This window comes from Dipodomys ordii, unplaced genomic scaffold (genome assembly GCF_000151885.1).
Source record: "Dipodomys ordii isolate 6190 unplaced genomic scaffold, Dord_2.0 Scaffold35, whole genome shotgun sequence".
Classification (NCBI taxonomy): domain Eukaryota; kingdom Metazoa; phylum Chordata; class Mammalia; order Rodentia; family Heteromyidae; genus Dipodomys; species Dipodomys ordii.
Window position 1 is genome coordinate 11,219,764 of NW_012267251.1, and position 23,114 is coordinate 11,242,877.

Consider the following 23,114-nt stretch of genomic DNA (forward strand, 5'->3'; position numbering starts at 1 on the left):
CATGTTGAGTACTGATAGCTTTCTGAATTAATGCATGGGGAAGTGGCAGAGGCTTGGCTCTTCCCCCATTCTGCTAGGCAGAGATGGAGAAGCATCAGGTTGAGATCCAGCTTATTGTTCTAAATCCTCTTTTTATATAGTGAGGAGAAGTGGAGGGAAGAGAAGGTGAGGAAGGGTAGTTTAGAGACTCAAGCACTGATAGAACAATGGGGCTGCTGGAGCTAGCAAAATTGGAATCTGGGGGGAGAGCAAAGCAAAAGCTGTCTTGGTGAAAGTTGACACAAATACCTACAATGCGGGGGAATGTTCTCTGCCAGACTGGAAAGGGCAAGTGGCCTCTGTAACATGGGGAATGAGGAGAGGTTAAAGCTGTAATTCCTTAACCACTGGCTAGTCAGTGCCAGCACACAGCAGGTACTCAATAAATACTGGTTAGTGAATTGATTTCAGACCATGCCTGCAGAAGAGCTCATCTTGGGGAGGCTGTGTATTTGCTGAATGAATGAATGAATGATGAGTGTCTGAAGGGGAGCAGGAGTCAAGAGAGAGGACAACTGACCTCCAGGACACAACACAATGAGGGCTTTTAGGAAGAGACAGAGGCCAAGGTAATCACAAGATAAAGTCTTCAGGAGAAACAGCAGCAATAAAACAGCCCTGATTGCCTGACTTCCAAGTTAATTCTCCTCTTGCCTTTGCTCTGTCCCTAATCTTGAAACCTTTCCTGAAGGCAAGCTCTGGGGAAGGGAGTACTTAGACAATTAAGAGAGGAGGGTTGAACAGAGACAGACTCATTCCTGTGGGCCCAGGGAGGATGTGGAGCTTGGGAAACCTGTGGGAGTTCAGGCCACTGCTTACTTCCTTCTGGATGTGATGACAGTCAACAAGTGATAGTGATCAGGCAGTCAGGCAAGAGGCATGCCAGTCCACCCAACTCCTTTCTGAGGGCCAGAGGGTTGAGGTTCAGAAGGCAGAACACAAGGTAGGATTATAGGGGCCCTGAAACGGCTGCTTCCTGCCCAGTGCTCTGAAGTTGGTCCATTTCTACAAAAGTAGGTGCTCATGTACAGGATTGTTTCTTTTTTTTGGGGGTCCGGTTGTGGGCCTGAACTCTGGGCCTGGGCGCTGTCCCTCAGCTCTTTAGCTCAAGGCTAACATTCTACCACTTGAGCCACAGCGCCACTTCCAGCTTTTTTTTTTTTTGTTTATGTGGTGCTGAGGAATTGAACCCAGGGCCTCAGGCATGCAAGGCAAGCACTCTACTACTGAGCCAACTTCCCAGCCCCTACAGGAGTGTTTCTATCCCTCTGTTCAACCAAAAAGGAAAAAAAAAAATAATAACAGAACCCCCAAGCCAAGGCTCACTCCCAAAGGATTTCTCATTAGGGCCAAGACTGAAGTTACTAAAGCTAAACCTAATATTCCCCATCCCAGCCAGAACCTCCTGTCCCAGTCTACCCCGCCTGGAGGCACCCACTATGGAATTGCACTTGGTGATTGTCTCAAGTCTGCTTGTACTGCTCATCTCAGCCCATCTGTTCTTCCTGAATTCTTGCTATCCAAACTTGGCTCAATGCATAAAAATTCCCATTGAAAATAATGAGAATTTGGTATCAAAGTGGAGATGTCCAGAAAGTGTGGAGAGGGGGGTGGGTGGGGGAGGGGTAAAGGAACAAAAGACAAAATTCCAAAGAGAAAGGGCAGAGGGATGGGGAAAGGGTTGACTGGCCATGCTAGTCCCCAACATCCGTGTCTCGATCCCCAATGAGCCAGAGGACATGGAAGCTGAGTGCCAGGAGCCCAGTGCCCAGCAGGTCCCCTAGGGCAGTCAAGTACGGGATGGAGAAGTTGTCTGGGTCCAGGCCCCGGCCCCACATCCAATGCACCATCCAGTCTGCGATGTACAGGAGGATCAGAACCTGGAGAGACAGAAGGGCCGCCTATAGCCATCCCCTCTCTCCAGGGGGAGCCAGAGGCCACAGGATTGTACCCTTTCAGTGTCTTGCAAGGCTTGTGCTGGGACAGCTCACCTTCCCACCAGGCTAACCTTTTGTACGTTCATCTATCCCACGTAACAACAGGACAAAGTGAAAGCTCAGGAGAAAGGAAGTTGCTGCTGGCTCACTCCAGCACCACGTTCTCCTCTCTCAAATTTACTAAACCGGAGGTTTCCTAATCTAAATCCTACCCATGCAGGAATTCAGCCTTCTTGCCTCTCATTCTGGGTCAGCCTATTCTAGTTCACGAATTCCTGCCATGGTGGCCTCTCCAGGAGCCTAGCAGGAGGCTGGCAGTTGGGGTCAGCTTCTCCTACAGAGATTTCTTCTCTGGGCAGAAAGATAAAAGGTTAGTGTTTGAGGCCGCTGCCAACATGGTTGTCTGAGTAACACTTGCTTATCCCAAGCTGCTTTCTCCTGACCCTTCCCATTCTGATGTTGTGGGCTCAAAGAATGCAAGTTTATTTTAACACTAATCCTAGCCAAACAGAATCTCGAATAAGTGGGCTAAATATAAAGCAGATTCCAATGAATATCAATTCCAAATAGATTCTGGATTCTCTTTTGCTTTGATTCTCTGTGCTCCTTTGCTTACTCTCTTACTACAGATAATGGGGAATGGTCAAGATCCGAATCTTGCTAGTGGGGCCCAGAATGAGCATCAACCACAGCTAGGAGATGTCTGTCAGAACGCAGCATCTTGGGCCTCACGACAGATCTCCTGAATCAGGATCTGTGTTTTAACAAGATTCACGTGCACTTTGAAACTGGCGATACACTTGATCTAGAGCACAATGTCTGGGCAGGCTTGCAACAATGCCTGACATCGGGCTTTCTAAATAACTGCATCTGTGTGAGAATGAAGTGGATTCTCATGGTGAAACTCCAACAGTCAGCTGAGAGGTTTCTCTCCTGAATGTATTTTGCAAATACTGTGGTATGAAAATTCTGCCCTAAAAGACCCACATGCAAGGAGCCCGAAGGCAGACTTGGTAACTATTTTTAGACAAACCCAGTTGCTCCCCTGTCCTCTCTCTAAGGGAGCCAGGTGGTTGCAGTTCTACACCCTTCACATTTCCTCTGTCCTGCACACAGCTGCCCTGTATGTCTGTGGCCCCAGCCCTGAGGGAGGTGCAGTATATCATAACTTCACACCCTTTCTAGCAGCTGTAGGAGCCCCAAATAAAGAGCATGGCCGGGGGCATTTGGGCATGCCCCTGGATGGCAGCAGCTGTTCTCCTATCTAGCCTCCTGAGCAGCCCTGGGACTCACACTGGAAGTGGTAAAGGGATTTGAAAGAACTTTATAGGGATCAGGTGTCACACTTTGCTCCTCCACAGATCTAGAGAAGAAAGTACGATGGAGAGTATTCCCCTAGGGGATGCATAAAGGGCAATGGAGCCAAGACTCATCATCTAATAGGCCTACAGATGAACTGAAAGCTTCCACAAGCTCCCCTTCCCAAGAGTACGCACCTGTTCCCCTATGCAAGGAAGCGTGGCAATTTGGGGAGCTGTTGCTGGGAAACAACATATGGTTGATTCTCAGGCCGGCCCTTGCAAAGATTCCTAACACATGACTTTTCTGACATTGGAGGGATAAGTGTTTATCAACAGGTGAGTGGCTGAATGAAATGCAATAATACATGGGAGGAAGTATCCTGAAATTACAGAATTGGGAGGCTGGATGAACTCCTACGAATAGGATTATCTAGGACAGTGATTTTGCTGCTTTAAGCTGTGGGACCCTTTATTTAAATGAAGCCCAGCATGCAAGTGGAGCTCTGTGGCCCATCAGTGGGGTGGGGGATGGAGGTTGAGCACCTACCTCAAAACCATAACCTCTGGTCTGTATTCTGCTTAATTTGCAAATGGATAGCTGAGGCTCAGAGAAGTGAAACAACTAAAGTCAAATAACACGTTAGAGCCTTTCCTGGAGCCACAGTCTATTCTGAGCCCTGTTAGTGTTTATTTGTTGCCCGGGTGTGGGCAGGGTGTCTGGGCCTCCTCTCCAGGGCGTGCAGGTGGTCTCAGACTCTCCCTGTGGCCATGCTGTGGCCGGGTCGTACCTGGAGCAGTGCAGCTGTCATGTAGAAGATGATAAAGATGAGTGTGAGGGTGGTGTGCCCACCCTGCATACAGCTGATGGTGTAGAGGAACACCAGGTGTCCTGGGACCACAAGGAGGAAGAGGACCCGAGCCGAACGGGAATTCACATCTGGGACCAGAGGAGAGAGGGTGTGAGGAAGACAGGGAGAGGAACCTTGGTCCTAGAAAGTCAGTCAGGAGGGCCCACATTACAGTCTAGGACAGCAGACAGACAGCTGCCCATCTCTGCCCACCATGGGGTCCTCAGCTTTGCGGCTGTCCTTTCCTGCCCAGGCTGTGCTCTTCAGAATTGCCGGCACAGCCCAACAGAGAAAAACTTGGGATCTGCGACCCAGCTGTTATTTACATAAAGCTCACAACTGTAGATCCTCTTCTTCAGGGCAGAAATGGACCCCAAGGCTGAGCCTCTGCCATTACCTGGACTGAAGAAGGTGGTGCATGGGCTGGGGCAGCGGCGAGGAACTTGCTCAGAGTTCTCCCCTGGCATCCCATTCATGTGGAGGAAGGTGGAGATGCGGCTGGCCTGCACAGCCACCAGATTGCCCCCAACACCTGAGGAGACAGAGGCTCGGACTGGTGGGCTTGCTGGTTAGTCTGTTTGCCTTCACACTTCAATCTAGACCCTGCACTCCAGTTGTGCCCTGAACTCTAGGAGGCTTTTTTTTTTTTTTTTTTTTGTCATGGGGCTTGAACTCAGGGCCTGGGCACTGTCCCTGAGCTCTTTGCTCAAGGCTAGTACTCTACCACTTTAAGCCACAGATCCACGTCTGATTTTCTGGTGCTTAGTTGGAGATAAGAGTCTCATGGATTTTCCTGCCCAGGCTGACTTGGAATCATGATCTTCAGACCTCAGCCTCCTGAGTAGCTAGAATTACAGGAATGAGCCATGAGTGCCTGGTTTAGGAAGCTGACTTTTAAAGCCTTGTACTCTCCTAGCCATCTTGCTGGCTGCTTTTGCTCAGATTTGGGCAGGTAAGCAGTAGGTAAGAGAAGGTCTTTCTGGACTCTCCCCTCTCCCCTCTCTCTGTATACCAGGGCTTGAACTCAGGGCCCTTCTCTCTCATTTGCTTTTCTGGCCAATAGTGGTGCTCTACCACTTGAGCCACACCTCTACTTCTATTTGCTGATTTCAAGTCAGATCTCAGCCTCCTGTTTAGCTAGGATTATAGGCATGAGCCACAAGTGCTCAGCTTTCCTCCCTGTTCTTTTGGGAGGGGTTAGAGATCTCTCACTGAGTTCTGATTTCTAGGTCCCCTTGGCACTTCAGGACTAGAAGCTTTGTGGCTGCTAATCTCTGAGTGCCTCAACATCTGTTAGCTCTTTTACTCAGTTCCCACCTCCAGGGCAGTTCTTTTATTAGTCTTGAACTCTCTTGTCTGATGGAATGCTGACCGATACAGACAATCCTGTAAGTCCTCTTCCTCTGCCCATCTCCCCTCTCTCCACCCCCCCCCAGCAGCTGATGCCAAGATCTCACCATTAATCACAGGTGTGAAGACAGCCATCCCTGCAAAGTTGGGGTCTGAGACAGTCTTGTCCAAGATGAGGCCTCCCACGCTACAAAGATCAAAATAACACAAAGACCACTGAAGGGCTCTACTCTGAAGTTAAGAAGCACAGGCCTGGCTAGCCTTGGGGACACAGGGCAGCATGACAGAATTGGCTGCTGCTTATAACCTCCTGACTTGGCACAGTGCCCCAAGAAAGAGCTGGTGGTGCTGGGCTGGACAGCCACCACCGTACCTTCCCTCTAAGTTGGCCAGAAGAGCTGCTGCAGGATTTCTTGTCGTTCTGCCTACTGGGAACATATCTTCCTTTCTGGTAAAAGCACTAAGCTTTAACCAGAAGCACCTCTCTCAAGCTTAGTCACTGTGGACCAGGTGACACTGCTTCAATGCCTAGGATCCAGGCCATTCAAGCAGAGTATTGCAGTCCCAAGCCCATAGTGACTGGTTCAAGAATAAACATGTTGCCAGGCACTGATTTCAAATTCATTACAGCCAGGTGCCTATAATCCTAGCTACTCAGGAGGTTGAGATGTGAGGATCACAGTTCAAAGGCAGCCCAAGCAAGGAAAGTCTGTGAGATTCTTATCTCCAATAAACCACCAGAAAACTGGAAGTGGTGCTACAGCTCAAGTGGTAGAGCACTGGCCTTGAGCTGAAGAGCACAGGGACAGCACCCAGGCCCAGAGTTCAAGCCCCATGACTGACAAAAAAAAAAGAAAGAAAGAAAAGAAAAAAAGAATAAACATGTGACCATATAAGAACCAAAGAAATTCTTTTTTTTTTTTTTATGTCAGTCGTGGGGCTTGAACTCTGGGCCTGGGCGCTGTCCCTCAGCTCTTCAGCTCAAGGCTAGCACTCTACCACTTGAGCCACAGCACTACTTCCAAGAAATTCTATTCTAGGATTCTGTGGAACTACTGGGGGAAAGAATCTGTCTTCTCATTGGAACTGATAGGGGACAAAAAAATGTGAGGCAGGCCAGATGTGAGAGTGCACATCTGTAACCCTTACATTAGGAGGTGGAGGCAAGAGGATCACAAGTTGAGGCCATTTGGGGCCCATTAGGGAGACCTGGGCTGGAAAAGAAAGTGTAAATCTTGGCTGTAGGTCATAACAGAGAAAAGTAGAGGTGACGTGAGAGAAGGTGAGTCCTGAGTCACTAATAATATCGTATGTGCCCTTGGATCCACCTGTGCTTTTTCCTTTTGGTAGGTCAGGGGGCTTGAATCTGGGGCCTGGGCGCTGTTCCTGAGCTCTTTTGCTCAAGGCTACCATTCTACCACTTTGAGCCACAGTGCCACTTCCGGTTTTCTGGTAGTTAATTGGAGATAAGAGTCTCATGGACTTTCCTGCCCGGGCTGGCTTTGAACCATGATGCTCAGATCTCAGTCTCCTGAGTAGCTAGGATTACAGGTGTGAGAAACCAGTGCCAGGCTCTACTTGTATTTTTTTAGTTCCCAAAGCAAATATACCTTGTTTTGGAAAGAATCTCAATTCAGATGGTTCCTATCACTAGTAATAGGAAGACATATGACTGGTATATTCTTAAATGCATTTCTAAGGGTCTGCCTCCTACCTCTTCTCTCCAAGGTTGAAAATGAAATTGTTGGCAGATGGAACGGTATAGGGGTCCTCTCTTACCTGCTGATGGCCATGGCAATGATGACAGGCTCCCAGCCTGAGTATAACACCTCCCTTGTGGCTGGGCTCCGGCGGGCCAACACCACCCAGACAGGCAGCAGGGCCACGAAGAAGGCACACACTAGAGGATAGATGTATCGCCAGTGCTCTGGGAAGGCAGAGATGAGAGCGAGATGAGCTCTGTGGTTCTTGCTTCCAGCTCCCCTTGACTCTGCCTGAAAATGTCCCTAGAGATCAACAGTGATACTACACTAAATAGCTGTAACATTTTATCTTTACTGTAAGTCCAGGTAGTAGGTAGGGCTTGCCTTCCATTTTACAGAGAAGGAAACCAAGGTAGAGAGCTATCCCAGAGCCAAACTCATTAGAGGCAAAGAGTAGCTTCTAGGTCTTCTGATCTGATCCCAGAAACTACTACCTCCTACCCACTTCTTTGGTTTACAAGTAGATTCCAGCTTTTGATTTTTGTCTCACCCCTCCAAGAGAAGCAAGATCCATAGGACCAGGCAGGCACAGATTTCTGATTTTCTCCCTGCAGCACTTGCTGTTGGGATCAGTACTTTTCTAAGATTAGCAGTTATTATAAACTGTTCATACCAAATGGCTAAGAACATAGAAGAAATCCTTGCATGTTTGCAAATGACCCCCATCTCTCCCAGCCCACCCCAAAGTCCAGCTGAGCCATTCTCAGTGGCCCGAGCCTCACTCAGTTCCAGGTAGAGTCCCCAGCTGATGCCTGAGAGCAGTGCCAAGGTGATGAGGTCGCCCAGGCTGGCAGCAATGGGTGTGGCCACATTGTCTGGGTTGATCCCAATCTTTCGAGAGCCGATGATGACTCCAATCATGATCATACCTGGTGAGGAAGGAGAAGCCGGGCAGGCAGAGGCAGACGAGATAAAGGGATATCAACAAAGAGAGTTGAGGTACCAGGGTGCAGTTAACACCTTGTGGGCCTCCTCTTTACTCCCGTGCCCCCTCTCCTTCCTTACCCAGCACCAGGGAGGCAATGAAGGCTGTGGCCACACTGCTGGCACACAGCAGGAAGGCATGCGGGATACTAAAGTGGCCATCAGGGATCCAGCCAAAGACGACAGCTGCGATGGATGCCAGGAAGCCCACCACCGTGGCCTGCACCTGAGAAGAGGTGTGGTGACAGGGCAAGCCTGGAACACAGGGCTCCCTAGCTGGGTTCTCAGGGGACTTCCTGCTGGCCTCAGCAGCCCGCCCCAGGCATAGGCTGGACTGGATTGTCCAGTCTCCCCACTGGAAGGATGTCTTTATTTATTTAGCTTCACACCAGACATTAGTACTGGTCAGTGCACACAGCAGGAGACCAGGATGTGTTACTGGGTGTTCCTTGGGAGATGGACTAAAGATCAACAAACCAGAGGCTTCAGTCCAGTCAACATTTGGGACTCAAAGGGGAAAGAGTCCCAGGCTGTGTGGCCTCCTGAGGAGATGGGACGAGAATGGCAGAGGGCGTGTCAGCACTCCTGAGCCTGCTCTTATTGCCAAGATCTGCAAGGACTCAAGAGGTTTCTACACTACCTGGAGCCTAGACATGGGACATGGGAGATGGTAGGGCTCTTCCCACACAGGCCATTTTCCTGGGTAACTGGTTACCTCCTAGAGCTACTTTGCAGATGCTAGAGATCCCACTCAGGAATCAGCTGATCTTAGCTCTACAGACTTTCCTGACTAAAGGAAAAGCTTAAGAGGTGGGAATGATCATTCCTCCCTGTATTTCCTTTAAAGTACAAGCTGCTCCTGACCCTATTCTCCTACCTGGATGAGGGCCATATTGCCAGTGATCATCCGCCAGAGCTCCTTGGGTGTGTCCATTTGTCCAATGTTGGCCTGGGAGAGGAAATGGGGAAACATGGAGCTCTAGGCTGGAGAAGGCCTGGGCTCCATCTATCATCCCTGCCTGGCTGAAAGCACAGTGTACATGGCTAAGACTCTAGGACCAGGATATGAAAGTGTTTGGGGGTGAAAGGAGAGATTTAACAAGCCAGAGCTTCTGCAGCTTAGAGGGGCGGGAAGTGGGCTCTCAAAGCAAGTGTGTTGCTCTGTTTTGCAGGCAAAGCTAAGCCAGATTGCATCCTCTGCCTCCTTTGCTTATTTGGGCAGCCTACTCCTGCTTGGGTCAGCAAGACTCAGCTCCGGCTCTGCAGCAGCTTGCTCTCCTAGGGATGGACAGATTGGCAGCTAGCATAGGGCTGAGGCTGCGAGTGCATGGGGAGGAGTGGGTGGCATGGGGGAGTAGGAAAGAATATGTTGGGAGTGGGTGAGGATGGCTGCCTTTCTCTTGACTCCTGGCCATGCAGGGATATCCATGGCCTCCTGAGTCTCTTGCTCTCACTCCATGTGTCTTATCTTCTACAGTGTTAAGGAAGGTGGGACTAATAAGCAGCTCCTCCCTATATTTCCTTAAAGAACAAGCTGGGGTGGGGAAAGGGAATGGCTGGGAGGAGACTGGGAGCAGGCTAGAAGGGTCTGGCTCAACTCCTGCCCAGCTGCAGAGTAGGGCAGGAGATCAGAGGAGGCCCCCACCTGTGCGGATGGAGGGACCAGCATGATGCCCGCCTGTCAAAGCTGTACAAACAGTCACGAGGTAGGTTGCGAGGTAGGGGGTGGGGCAGGCATCCAGGGATGGCTGAGCTATCCAGAAACAGAATCTGGGAATCACTCTGGGTAGGAAGCCCCGTCCCAGGAGCAGGACACCCAGCCTGGGATCTCCCTATACCTGCCCAGCCAGGTCCTTCCTTCCTTCCCAGCCTACTCCCCAGGCAGTGGAGTAGCCACCTCCCAGTGTCAGTGCTGCCCAGTCCTCTCTGAGCTCCTACTCCCAGCCAGGACACTCACTGCAGTGGACAGCCTTGAAGCCAGGGTCATTTCCAGGTTCCCCTTAAGTCCCAGCAGTGCAGGCACCAGGATGAAGACCTCCGTCACCTTCTGGAAGACCTCCCAGTGCTACAAGGTGAAAACAGAGCCCAAGAGTTTCAGTGCCCAAAAGGGCTGGTGTTGGAGCTGAACAGTGTGGGGCGGGGAGGAAACAGGAGCAGCAGGAGTGAGCACCTCAACCACCTTTCCTTCAAGAGCCATACTAGCAGTGTAAGCTCGTGGATTCCAAATAGCACAGTTCTGTTTCCCGTTCCAGAACAAGGGAGACCCCTGGGTCAGGCTCTGAGTGCTTTAATGCAGGTAGGAGAGAGTGCTAGAAATACATAGTGAAGCCACTCCAAGCTTCCTTAGGACCCAGACCCCTTTGTGATCCCACCTCAATTCACACTCCCTGGCTCTTTTGCCTTTAGCCCAGTTTCTCTGTGGTCTCGGCCTTGGGTGATGTTGTCTCAGCTGTGGAGAGCTGGGCTCCACGGGACTGGGGAAGATTAGAGCATTTGTTTGGTTTCTATCTCCAAGGGTTTTGGGCCTCAGCCACAGCAACTCTCCTGAGTAGGTTCTGAACCCCAGATCTGAATGCTGGTCTGCAAGGGGCTTTTGATTCCTCCTGTGCACTCCCTCTCCCTGCAGACCCTCCTCAATCTCTAAGCCAGAAGCAGGTGTATCTCTGTAGGAAGAGCCCTGGCCTAGTAGTTAAGACATGGCTTTTTGTCCTGGGACAATCAGTCCTGGCTCTCTTGCCAACTTCTTTGGCTAGCTATGTGGTTTGCTTTATTTGTTTTAAGAATGGAAAGTTTCTAGGTTTGGAGATAGAGGATGGGCAGGTGTATACAGGTTGGTCTGGGTATGGTGGTTGGGAGACAGAAAGTTGTACTGAGTGAGAGCCCTAGACTGAGAGCCTTGATCTCCTACAAGAGATGCAGAGAGGACCTCACGCTATTTCCCCAATGGGCCCCCTCACACTGCCAGCTGGGGACCTCAATAAGATGTAAGGACCTCAAGCTTCTTTCTACAATGTTCCATTCAGGGGCCAGATCAGATAGGCTCTAAAGACAATTCCAACACTGCTACTTTGCTCTAAAAGATGAGCAAGGTTGCCAAGGAAAACCAATCTCATAATACCTCATACTCATTAGGATGACCAGTATAAAACAAGCTGGGTATCAGTGGCTCATGCCTGTAATCCTAGCTACTCACTCAGGAAGCTGAGATTTGAGAATCGTGGCTTGAAGCCAGCCCTAGCAGGATAAAGTCCTAGAGACTCTTATTTCCAATTAACTACAAAAAATGGGAAGTGGAGTTGTGGTTCAAGTGATAGAGCACTAGCCTTGAGTAAAAGAGCTGAGGGACAGCGCCCAGGCCTTGAGTTCAAGCCTTAGAACTGGCACAAAAATAAACAATAGCAACAAAAAATAAGCAAGCAAGCAAAAAGAAAATAACAAGTTTTGGCACAGCTCTGGAGATTGGAACTCTTGTACAATGTTTGTGGGGTTGTAAAACGTAACCACTGTGAGAAACAGTAAGGCAGTGTCTCAATAAATTAAACTTCCCTATCATCTAGCAATCCTACCTCTGTATACTTTCATTCTTAACAATGGGGGTTAAACCTATAATCCTAGGTACTCAGGAGTCTAAGGCTTAGAGGATCACAGTTTGTAGCCAGCCTGGGCAGAAAAGTCCAAGAGACTCTAGTTAATCAGCAAAAAAACTAAACTGGAGACATGGCTTAAGTGTTAGAGCACCAGACAAGAGCATACAAACTGAGTAAGAGGCAATAGATTTCAAGCTCCAGTATACACACACACACACACACACACACACACACACACACACACACAAAATGCTTAAAATCACAAATCTTACGTTATGCATCTTTTAACATAACAAGAAACACCAACAATAGAGTTGTGCAAGACTATCAGAGTGGACACTGGCTGGTTCCCATAAGAAAGGACCTCTCATTTTCTCATCAGAGTTCTTTGTAGGATCTGGGGATGCTGGGGGAGGGCTCATGCCATCAGGGCTGGAGCATGCCCTTGTCTGCGCTCCTTGACCTACGATTCATCTTGTGGTCTCCTGAAGCCCCTATGATTCTCCTTAAGGAAGCCTCTCTCTGAAAAGTCTGATGGGAGGAGGCACTCCCACCTCAAGAGCAGTGCCTGAGCTTTCAAGCAGCCAGAAAAAGAGCTCTAATCCTTAGTGTGTGTGTGTTTGTGTGCACACATATGTGTGCCTATCCTGTCTCACCTTCGAAGCAGCCCCAGTGAGCCCCCCTCAGCACTGGGGAGCTCAAGGAGTATTATTCCTGGACGTGGCTGGTGTATAGCCCTGGGATCCAACTTCCTAGAGCCTCTTCCTTACTCCTAAACTAGATAAGCAGCGCCAAAGAGAAGTCCCTCCTTTCTTCCCGCTGCTGACAAGGGTGCTGACTGTGAGCTTTGGAAGCTCCTTGCAGAGTCCTGCATCTCATCGGAGCCCCAAATACTACACCTGCTTCCATGTTCCTTGAACACTCCTTCCCCAGGTGGGTGAATGCAGCAGATACATGCATGTATGGGGGCAAAGTGAAGGACCCAAAAGGAGACACTCTCAGGGCACGCAAGAAATAGTTTCTAAATTGTTTAAGGAATACTGCTTGTCTTAATTAAAACACAAAATGTATAAAAGGTTAAAGCCCTCTAGCTGCTACTATAACAACTCCCAAATTTCCCTCCTCCTCTCCCCCTTCCCCACCCCCAGCCAGCCCTCTCCTTTTGACTGCAAGAGTATCTGGAAGGCATGGGGTTTAGTAACTTCATGAAACAGGCAAGGACAATGAGCCATGACACTAACAGCCCCATGCAGAAGTCTTCCCAGCACTCACAAAATACAGCCTACAGCTCACATTATCTGACCTCAGACCCAGCAAGGCCCAAGCCAGCACTTGGGCCAGAATAGCTAATTCCTCCATACACATTCTTTTCTACCCACCAAACTCTCTCAAAGATGCAGCTCAGGCAGGCACACACAGGATTCTGGGAAGAAGAGCTGGAAGGCTGGTGACGTGGAACCAGCCCAGGACGCAGGGAGGTCCTGAGGTTAGGAGAAAGTAGGATGTGGCAAGGACAGTGTGTAGCTATTCTTTCTACTCTGGCCTACACAAGGCCCACCCTGTTCATCCTGGCTGGGAGTTTTTGCCTCTTAAGTCAAACCAGTCAGCTAAGCTACCAGCCAAGCTACCACCCACACCTTCCTGCCTTGCTGTGCCGGGAAAGGGTCCAGGAAGGCCTGCCCTGAAGGGCAGAGGATCTATAGATTTAGTTTCTCAGGCATGTAGCCCCCTTGTCCTATCTTTCTCTTTCCTTGGGGATGAGAGCTCATTAGTCCCTGACAATTTTGAAGTAAGGGATGAGATTGATCTCCCTAGACTCAAAACCAATCCGGATTCAGAGCAATTGCCTTAGGTCTCACATGTTGGAGGCCCTGTTGGTGCCTCTTCCTTGTCCACACAACCTGCCTCTTCCAGCCTTCACCTCCTCTGCCTCATATATCCATGTCCACCTGCCTTCCAAGCATTCTGCTCCAGTAGGACAGTGGAAGGGCAGAAAGCCAGGGCCCAGGAGGAAAGATGGAATCAAGATATTCAGATGACTGAATCACCAAATACAGCTCTAGGTAGCAGATTGCACAGGATCTGGGAAGCTGGGCCATAGGGGACCTTTTAGAGTAGGTCTGGGTCTGGTCAGATCACAGGAACTCCAGTCTCCATCTAACTGTGGCTTCAGTTCTTTGTACAGGGCTGTACAAAGAATAAGAAAGCTGAAGGCAGAGACAGGAAGAGCAGAAGGGTGATCAAGGGAGACGGGATCCGAGCGTCCTGCCAGGAATGCTGGCAGCTACTGGAGCAGGCCAGCTGCAGGAGGACTGCTTCCCGCCCACTCTGCCACCGGAGGCCATGCTGCCACCCACTTCCTTCTTTGTAGACTCTTCTCAATACACAGAGGTGGAAGTATCTATCCTAGAGAAAGTCTACTACCATTGTATCCTTGGCCAGTACACAGTGGGTTAAAATAAGGACTTGCAGTCTTCCTGTCCTAATCTAGCTGGGAGTTCTGAAAGGTAGTGCGCCATCTCCTGCCACCCCTATCCCTCACAAAAACTAGGGAGAAAAAGGGAACAGCACCTGTAACAGCCTGGGCTGGTGAAGACTGGGCTGCAAGGCATGGGGCTCACATCCAGTCCCTTCTGAAGCCAGCACTGGGCCCAAGCCTGCTTCCTTTCTAACTGCCACAACAACTGCCAGACATGATGGTGGAGCAGAATGCAGTTGGGTCATTTTCTTCCACCCTGTCAAGTGCCTAGCTCCTTATTTCAATGCAGAAGCTGCCATGTATACATAGTGGAGCCAAGAGGCAGACAAGAAATGGACCTTCCAGGAAGAGATCAGGTCTTTAGCAGCAGTGGGGCCCTGAAAGGAGGCATATGAATGGAGACCCACACAGATTTCTGTTCAGCTGCTCTGAGACACTGGGACTCTCTGTATAGGCACCTCCTCCAGATGGCCCCTGGCTGTTAGGTACTTTCCGACTCTCTGTTGAAAACCAACTTAGCTTGGGAAGGGAGAATATAGATAGGAATCTTTAGAAACCATCCTGCTTGTCTTGTGTCACCCCTCAATTCCCTTGGATGTGGACTAAGAATCTCTGTGGTCCTTTGCCCAAGTCCTTCTCTGCTCCTCCCCTCCCATGATCCTGCTGCAGCCATTTGCAGGCCCTGCTCCAGCCCAGCTGTGGTGGGAAGGCTGAGGGAGGAGGACAGGGACAAATAAGCCATTGTCAACGGCACCAACTGGACCCTAGCTCTGGAGTGAGCTGAGGTGTTGTACTGAGGGCAAATGCTGGCTCTCTGTGGGCACATTGGGCAGCCCCTATCACCTAGGCCTCGAATGTCCCAGTCTCTGGAGGCGGTGGGGGGGGGGGACTTCAGAGGGCATTCCAGCTCTGGAACCCTCTTCTGTGTGGGAAGTTGGTGGGTAGATCCCTCTCTTCCCCCTCTAAGAATTTTTGTCCTCCTTCACTTCAAAAGCTAATACCAATTGTTGCCAATTCAAGTTGGCTGTGTTCTTTAGAGGAAGACAAAAACAGTGGGCTTCTATCAGAGTCTCCAAATAATGGCCTTACAAAAAGCAACAAGGTAATATCTCAGGCTCTGGATATAGATGAACAGGGACAAGTTTTCATAGTTGCCCTAGCTACAAAATGGAGATGAGTAGGGCTTCTTTTCTTATGTAGGCCTACAGAACATTCCCCCAGACACTTCCCCACTATCATTATGACTTCCCAGAAAGTAAGACAACCCTCCCCAGTTCATCACAAGACCCTGGTTCGGCATCACTGCTAACTCTCTGCTACTTTTTTCCCTTAGTGCTGGGGATCAAAACCAGGGCCTATAGATACTAGACAAGCACTCTACCATTGGGCTACAGTTCCAGCTCTGCACCTCTCTGTAGGTACCAATTTAGAATCAGGGCCACAGGGAAAGCATGAAGAAGTGAGGGAACAGTAACCCCAGTTTCTTTTCCTCTCCCTCTCCTTGCTCACTGCCTGAGGAGGAGGGGTAGCTACTAGGAAAAGCCAAAGCCCCGGGTTGGCTTCTTCTTTATTTTTTTTGTGCCAGTTCAGGGGCCTGGGTGCTGTACTGGAGCATTTCTTCCCACTCAACTCTAGCCCTCCATCACTTTAGCCACTGTTTCACTTCTGGCTCTTTTGATGCTTAGTTGGAGAAAAGAGTCTCACAGACTTTCCTGACTGGGCTGGCTTCAAACCATGATCTTCAGATCTCAGCCTCCTGAGTGGCTAGGATTATAGGCATGAGCCACCAGTGCCTAATCCGGCTGGCTTCTTAACCTCCCTATAGAAAGCATTTCACAATAACCGGCTTGAGGGCAAGAGAGGTAGTATCTGCACTTTGACATAACCATTTTCATTAGCAAAAACCATTCTCATTAGCAACCAAAGATAGGGTTCTCCTGACGAGCTCAGGGTCTATAAGGACAGTACTATCTAGAACAAACCATCCTCAGTCTTCTAGGACATAGGCACAGGAAGCCATGCCAGCAGTCACTAAATTGTGGTTTGTAAGTGTTGGCTTGACCCAGGGGCGGTAAAGCTCAGCTCTGGGTTCCTCTAGGGACTATCATAGTCAGGGAATCCTAAGAGATCCCCAACAACACAGCCACATTTTCTCCTGCTTCTGTATTTCTCATAGTACCTAGAATACAGCCAGCATTTGGCAATACATTGATAACACAATGATTGTGCTTCAAAACTCTTACCTAGAAACAAGACTTTATCTTTCTAGACTGGAGGTTCTGGTAAATCCTAACTCACATTTCACTAAATATAGCATGTTCCTGGCCCTCGGCTTCCAGGACCTGCCAACTTTCATCACTCACACTACCTGGTAGTCTCATAAAGAGCTCTTTTTGCCCAGAGCAGGTTCATGACAGACAAGTCAGGAGCGAGGAGGAGAGATAGTTCTGTCCAGTTCTCATTACAATTTGTTCCCATCCAAGGGTCATAAACATTCTTTCAGGTCTTGTTAAATCAAGTCTTCTAGGCATGCATCAGACAGCCTGTGACCATCCCTGTTCCCTAAAAAGACCATGCCAAAGTTGCTAGAAGATGAGCAATGCAAAATGCCTTTAAGAGCTTTCTCACTTCATCTGAGACCCTCCTTGGCAGCTGAATAAATTCCTGCCCAGCAGGGGAATGGAGGAGAGGCTTGAAACTGAGCTTCTTACCCTGGGCACCCTTGAAACCTCAAGGGGAAAGAAAGAGAGCCATATCTAGGTATGGCCTACTGAGCTGGACTCAGCAGGAGTGTTCAGAGGATATGGAAAGCAACAGTCTCTCTCCTCCATCAGATCTATTCTCTGGAACCATTTATGCTACTGCTCTGCCCACCTCCCCAGGGCTACTCAGCTTCCCTGATGCTTCTATAGAAAGTAGCAAGACCGTGAAGAAACCAAAGACACCATCCAAAGGGAAATGGTATTCTAGGAAGCAGCAGCTGCTTCTGACAGAGAGGTAGAGAGGGAGGTCCAAGAGTCATAGTTGCCAGGAGACAAAGGGCAGCCCTGTGGGCTTCCAGGCAGAAGACACTGGACTAGGGGCTTACCTGCACGATATCCAACACCATGCCAGCAGCCACCGTTCCGAAGCCTGCCAGGAGGAAGGGGAAGAGCACTTGCAGGCCGATGGAGAAGGAGGTCTCCTTGAGTGGGGAGGGTGGTGCAGGGCCACGGTCGGTGCTGACGTCGTCACTTTCGTTGCTCTGGCTTCCATTCTCCAGCAGGGCGTCCTCCTCCCGAACCCCCTTGGCGTTGGCCCGAGACTCAATCACCACCACCTCCACCCCAGCCCCATCAGGCCCCAGGAATTCTGAGGTCCCAGCCAAGGGCTCTCGCCCGGGGCCATCAGAAGAGCTGGGAGAGGGAGTTGGGCCAGTCCCGTTCAGCTGGTGGACGTCCTTCGGCTCCGGCTTAGAGGACATGACGGGCAGGGAGGAGGGGAGGGGGAGAACTTTCCTTTTCTTTGCTTTCTCTCTCCCTTTCTAACTTGAGAAAGAACTTAGTCTTGGGGCAAACCCAGGCTCAGATGCCGCAGGACCTCTTCCCACGGCTCGGCTCCTACCGGGCACTGCAAAAACTGATCCGCCAACAGGCAGCCCCATCAAGCACTGCAGCCGTGGGCTGGAGGGAAACAAGCAAATCCTCACCAGACCAGTGGCCGGCCACTAGGGGTGCAGATGCCCTCCCCCGGCTGGCCAGTGCTGTGCCTGGGGGATATCTTTGGTTCTCAGTGTAGGGTCCTCGGAGTGGAGTAGAGGGCATCCAGAGGGAAAGGGCCCAACCAACACAAGTCTTGAGTGTCCCCTGAGGTGGCCCCTCTTGTCAGAAGTGGACTGAGCTCAGATGGTCAAGAACACAACCTCCACCAAAGGCTGGGCTTTCTTCCTGCTGCTCCTGCTGGTCTCCTCCTTCAGCTTCCCACAGCACCCCAGGCTTGGCTTGTCCCGGTCTTTCCCCTCTCTTCCAGAGATTTCCTCCCTTCCTGGAAAGACCTTGTACCTCCCCAGTTGCCTGGTCATTAAAGTCACAAGAATCTGTATGGAGAACCTTATGTAGGAAGGGGGAGAGAGAAGAGAGAGGTAAGGGACAGAGAGAAAGAGAGAGGGAGAGGAAGGGCATGTTACTATAAAGAACAGCTCCCACAGGGGGAATCCTTCCCCAAGGCAGATAGCAGTTTGTTATGGAGGTCACTATTTGCCCTTATCTTTCCATTAACAATTCTGCCTTGCACTTCTACACCTGGAGGCCCCAGCAGGCTCTACCATCACCTTCCTCCCAACTCATCAACAACCTACTGCTCCACAGGAAGATCCTGACCAAGAGGTGTTGGCACTATCTTCTCAACGACCCAGGGTGGGCAGGAATAGCCTCAGGGAGATCCTTTCTGGAATCCCATTAAGAATGAAGGATTTGCTAAGTGTGGTCCCTCCACAGGTTAAGTTAGAAGTTCAGTCTCAAATGCGTCACACAGCCACCCCACTACAGAAGATGACTGAGCAAGACAGCTGCAGGGCCAATAAATGACAAGGCTCACCACCGAGAGTAAAGGCTCCTAGACCCCTAAACGCCCTGAGAAAAAAAGAAAATAAGGATAGCTCCAGACCATGGCGAAGAGCCAGAGGCCTGCCCACTCCTGCCCTTGAGAGTGAACAGTGTTACAAAAAGGCCGGAGGCTGACTCCAGTCCAGGCTTCTGTCTGCTTCTCTCCCTCTACCCTTGGCCCTGTGAGCCTGTGATCAGATAGGCCCAAGGCAGTTACCTCCCTTTGAAGGGACAGATGCAAAAATGAGTGGTTATTGTTATCCACACATTTCAGTAGCCTAGGCTCCTCAGCACCCGCACCGCCGCCCCAGTTACTAACAGATAAAGGAGAATTCTTCAAAACAAACAGAAAAACTCAAACAAAAAACAACAGACCTAAATCCTGTTTCTCAGCTGTCCTGAAGGAGCCAGAAGGAAGGGAATCGCGCCCCCGCCCCTCCTGAATGTCACCCTATTTCATTTCACCGGGAGGGTGCTAACAAGTTAAAAAAAAATCACTAAACTTTAGAGAGGGTTTCCACAGGTGGGGTGAACCTGCCCCTAAGTATTGAGTCAACTCCAGTTCGGGGAAAGTCTGAGTCAAACTCCAGGCACTCACCCCAGGGAATTGTGTCCTCTTCCTAGCAACTTCGTCACCAGCCAGGACCCCCTTTTCCAGCCCCCTTAACCCCCTGCACGGTGGTTTTTTCAGAGATCCTTACTAGAGAGCCAGGAGGAACACTGAATCCACTGCCAGCAAAAGTTCCTGTGTCCTCTAAAACCTGACGGTCCTGCCCCTCCTGTCTTCCTGGCCGGCCCATTAACCTGAGAGGGGAGCTCGCAGGAAGAAAGCCGGTCCCGCATCTGACACCCCAAGTAAGGGCAGAGACTTCGGATGGGCCCCAGGCTCTGGGACACCCTATCCCCTCTTCAAAGACCGGTTTGAGTCTCCCCAGCCCCGGGCGGGGTGGGGTGGGGTGGGGTGGGGTGGGGTGAGAGTTAACTGGGTGGCCGCGGCGGTCTCTCCACGACCGGACTCAGCAAATGCGCTGCGCGCCAGAGCTCCCGCCCCCCGCGCCCCCCCCCCGGCCCGACAGCACTGACCTGCCCCTCGCTCGGGAGGAAGGGGGGCGCCTGGCGAGTGGCAGCAGGGGCCCGTGGTCTCGGGGGGTGCAGGGTACCCCCTCTTCTCATCACTCCTCTCCTCCGCGGCAGTCCTCCTCGGCCCCCCGCGTGCTCCCCCCCCAACACCCCCAGCCAAGGCGAGCGTCCAGCCGCGACCCCCGGCGCGCTACATTTCGCTTCTGCGTTTCAGCGAGGCCGCCGCTCCGCTTCCACCGGGGTCGGGGCGGGGGTAGCGGGGAGAGCAGGATATACCTCCCCGGGCCGGCGCGGGAGGGGGCACCCGGACGGAGACTGGGGCGCCCAGCTCACTCGCCCCCAATCGCTTCTTGCCCGCGGACTTGGGCACGACTGGTTGGCTGCCGGTGGCAAACGTGATCTGGGGCAGACTGGGTGGTAACCCTCCCCCTCCCCTCTCCGCCCATTCCATCAAAAAAAAAGATTCTAGATAGACAACCGCAACAGCCAATCAGACGCCGGAGAGGGGGCGTGCCCAGGGCCGCCCCGCCCCTTTCCTTCGCTCATTGCGCTGGAGGAAGGGCGTGCGGGGAAACGCAAGCGGCGCGGAGTGACGGGAACTGAGAGCGAGCTCGGTGCCGCGGGCTCGCGGGTCCCAGCGCCCATCGGCCGGTGGCCCCGGGTTCCCCGCGGCCCGGCGCACCACCCCTCGCGCCCGCTCCCCGAGCCCGGCATCCGGACGCGCGCCTGCGCGGCTGCCCGGCATCTCGAGCGTTTCCTTCGAGCCCCGGGCCTTCCCGAAGACCGTCCCTGCTGGGGCGGCCCGCCGGCCGCGCTCCCGTGGCCTTCTCGGATCCCAGGAACCGGACCCAACCGTCCCTTACCTTCTTGGACCCGACTCCTCTCCGCAGGCTGGTCGCCTCGCGCTCCCGCCAGGTCTCGCGTTCCTCGGAGCTAATGGCTCCCCCCTGACGTCTCCTGCCTTAATAAAGTCCCGGCCTTGGGAGGGGTGGGGACGGGCCCGGCCGGACTCCTGGCCGAGGTCCCACACGCATCACCTGGCTTCCGTTGACCCTCCCTTGAGCCTCGTGGCCGCCGTGGGGGTGAGGGAGGAGTTGTCTCCATCCTGGGCGAAATGAAGTCCAACTTTCCCTGACGCGCCTTGTGGGATCAGAGACGGGCGTCCCCCGCTCGCGGTGCCGCCTCCTCCCTGGGGTGTCTTCACCCCCCGGCGCCAACTCAGTCAGTACCAGTTCTCTTCGGGATGTTTTTGTGCGGGGCATGTGACCTCCATAAAGGAACCCCCCACTCCCAGGTTTTTCCCTCTTGTGAGTGGAACCTGTGACCATTGGTTCCTTCCTGTCCCCTTCCTCCCGGAAAAGTGGCACAGGGGGCCCATTCCAGCATGCCTCCAGCCCCCCCGGTACGGGGTTTGGAGCAGGGTTGTGCCTGGGCAGAGGAGACAGGGCTGGCGGTGGAGCTTTGGGCACACGTGGACAACGTAGGAGCACGCGGCAGCCCCTGCTGGTCATTCCTGTAGACTACGACACACATACCCCGCCCCCCACTCCAGTACTCCTAATTCAGCAGTTGCCCATTTGCATCAAGGGCCTGAAGTCTCACAGGGCCTAGCAAAGCAAATGTCAGTATCTTTGAAGCCGGTTTTTTGGCTTCAAAGGCTTGAGTCTGCCTGGAGACAGAAGTTGCTCTTAGACTGGCAAACACTAGTGATTCTCCAGAAGGATCAAGTTTGCGAATAGGGGTGGGATTGGGTGGAGAATTAAAGCTGATGTTTCTGGAGACATTTCAGTCTGTGTGTCGAATGTATCTGGGGACAAGGTCTGCCCTGCAACATTCACCAGTCTCCTTTAATCTTGCCACAGTTCTGCAGTCAGTATCTGTGTATAAGATCTCGGTCTCTCTACTATTCCTTCCCATTTTTCATTTCTTTTTTTACAATCTGAAAACACCACGAGTTCCCCTCTTCTGTTTCTTCAAGTTGAAGTGCACCAGACATATGGGAAATTGCATAAAACCCAATACTATGACACAGTGACCCGACCCAGATCGCTACCAATCAGATCATGAGTTAAATCATTCTCAGCACCTGAGAAGTCCTCCTATTTAAATCTTGGTCACTACTCCACAATGGGACTTCTGCCTATTATTATAAACTAGTTATGCTGGCCTGCCTTTGAACTTTATACCAACAGAACCATTTAGTAATTATTTTGTATCTGACTTCTCTCAGTACTATGTTTAGAAGACTAATTGGCAGTGTGATAGCAGTAGTTGATTGATGTTCATTGCTGTATAGTAGACCACTGAAATGGATATACTACAATATATCTGTATTCTGTGGATGGGCATTTGGGTTCTCTGTAGTTATAGCAATTGTGGTTATTTTGTTCATGTCCTTTGGTGCACTTGTGTTCCCACTTCTATTGGGAATATATACAGGAACAAAATTAGTGGGTCATTGTTTCCACAGGCATGTGTTTAGCTCTAGTAAATCTCCTAAACAATTTTCCAGTGTGTATTAATCCATAATCCTGCCAGCAATGCCTGGTGCTCTGTGTGCTCTTTATCCTTACTAACACTTGGTGTTGTCAATCTAAAAAGATTAAAAATTTTAGCCATTCTGGTGGGTGAATTAACAGTGGTATTACATTGGTGTTTAAATTTGTATTCCCCTGGTAACCAATGAAATTGGCCACCATTTCATATATGTATCTGCCTTTTGGATAATTATTCAAGCATTAGGTCTTTAAACTTTTTTTTTTTTTTGGGTCCAGTCGTGGGGCCTGAACTCTGGGCCTGGGCGCTGTCCCTCAGCTCTTTCAGCTCAAGGCTAGCGCTCTACCACTTGAGCCACAGCGCCACTTCCAGCTTTTTTCTTTTTGCTTATGTGGTACTGAGGAATAGAACCCAGGGCCTCAGGCATGCAAGGCAAGCGCTCTACCTTCCCAGCCCCTAAACTTTTTTTTTTTTCAGTACAGGGGTTTGAACTTGGGACATCATGCTTGATAGGTAGGCACTTTATCACTGGAGCCATGTCTCCCAGTCTTTAAGCTTTGTATCTTATTGCCTTGTAGTGGTTCTTCAGATACCTCAAATATGGCTCTTTTTTGGTTATAGGAATTGCAGAATATTTCTATGAATATATGCCTACAGCTAAGCCTTTCCAGATATACTCAGTAATTTCAGAATTGCAGCTCCCAAACACCTAAGTCTGTCCTGGCTT

The 23,114-nt window shown here is 51.0% G+C and overlaps 1 protein-coding gene across 2 annotated transcripts; it reads right to left on the reverse strand.

The window, feature by feature from the left end:
• Positions 1–1,297: 1,297 nt before the first annotated feature.
• Positions 1,298–21,615, reverse strand: Slc41a1 (solute carrier family 41 (magnesium transporter), member 1). 2 transcript variants are annotated; one of them, XM_013017441.1, is made up of 11 exons: positions 20,755–21,615; positions 17,317–18,316; positions 10,120–10,227; positions 9,040–9,111; positions 8,244–8,388; positions 7,961–8,107; positions 7,255–7,402; positions 5,583–5,662; positions 4,523–4,657; positions 4,066–4,214; positions 1,298–1,919 (listed from the first exon to the last, which is right to left on the reverse strand). In XM_013017441.1, the coding sequence occupies exons 2-11, from the start codon at positions 17,689–17,691 to the stop codon at positions 1,734–1,736; spliced, it is 1,545 nt and encodes a 514-aa protein (XP_012872895.1). In that variant the 5' UTR covers positions 17,692–18,316; positions 20,755–21,615; the 3' UTR covers positions 1,298–1,733. The 2 variants fall into 2 exon arrangements, with proteins under 2 accessions (XP_012872895.1, XP_012872894.1); XM_013017440.1 differs by lacking the exon at positions 20,755–21,615 and adding an exon at positions 19,895–20,301.
• Positions 21,616–23,114: the final 1,499 nt, after the last annotated feature.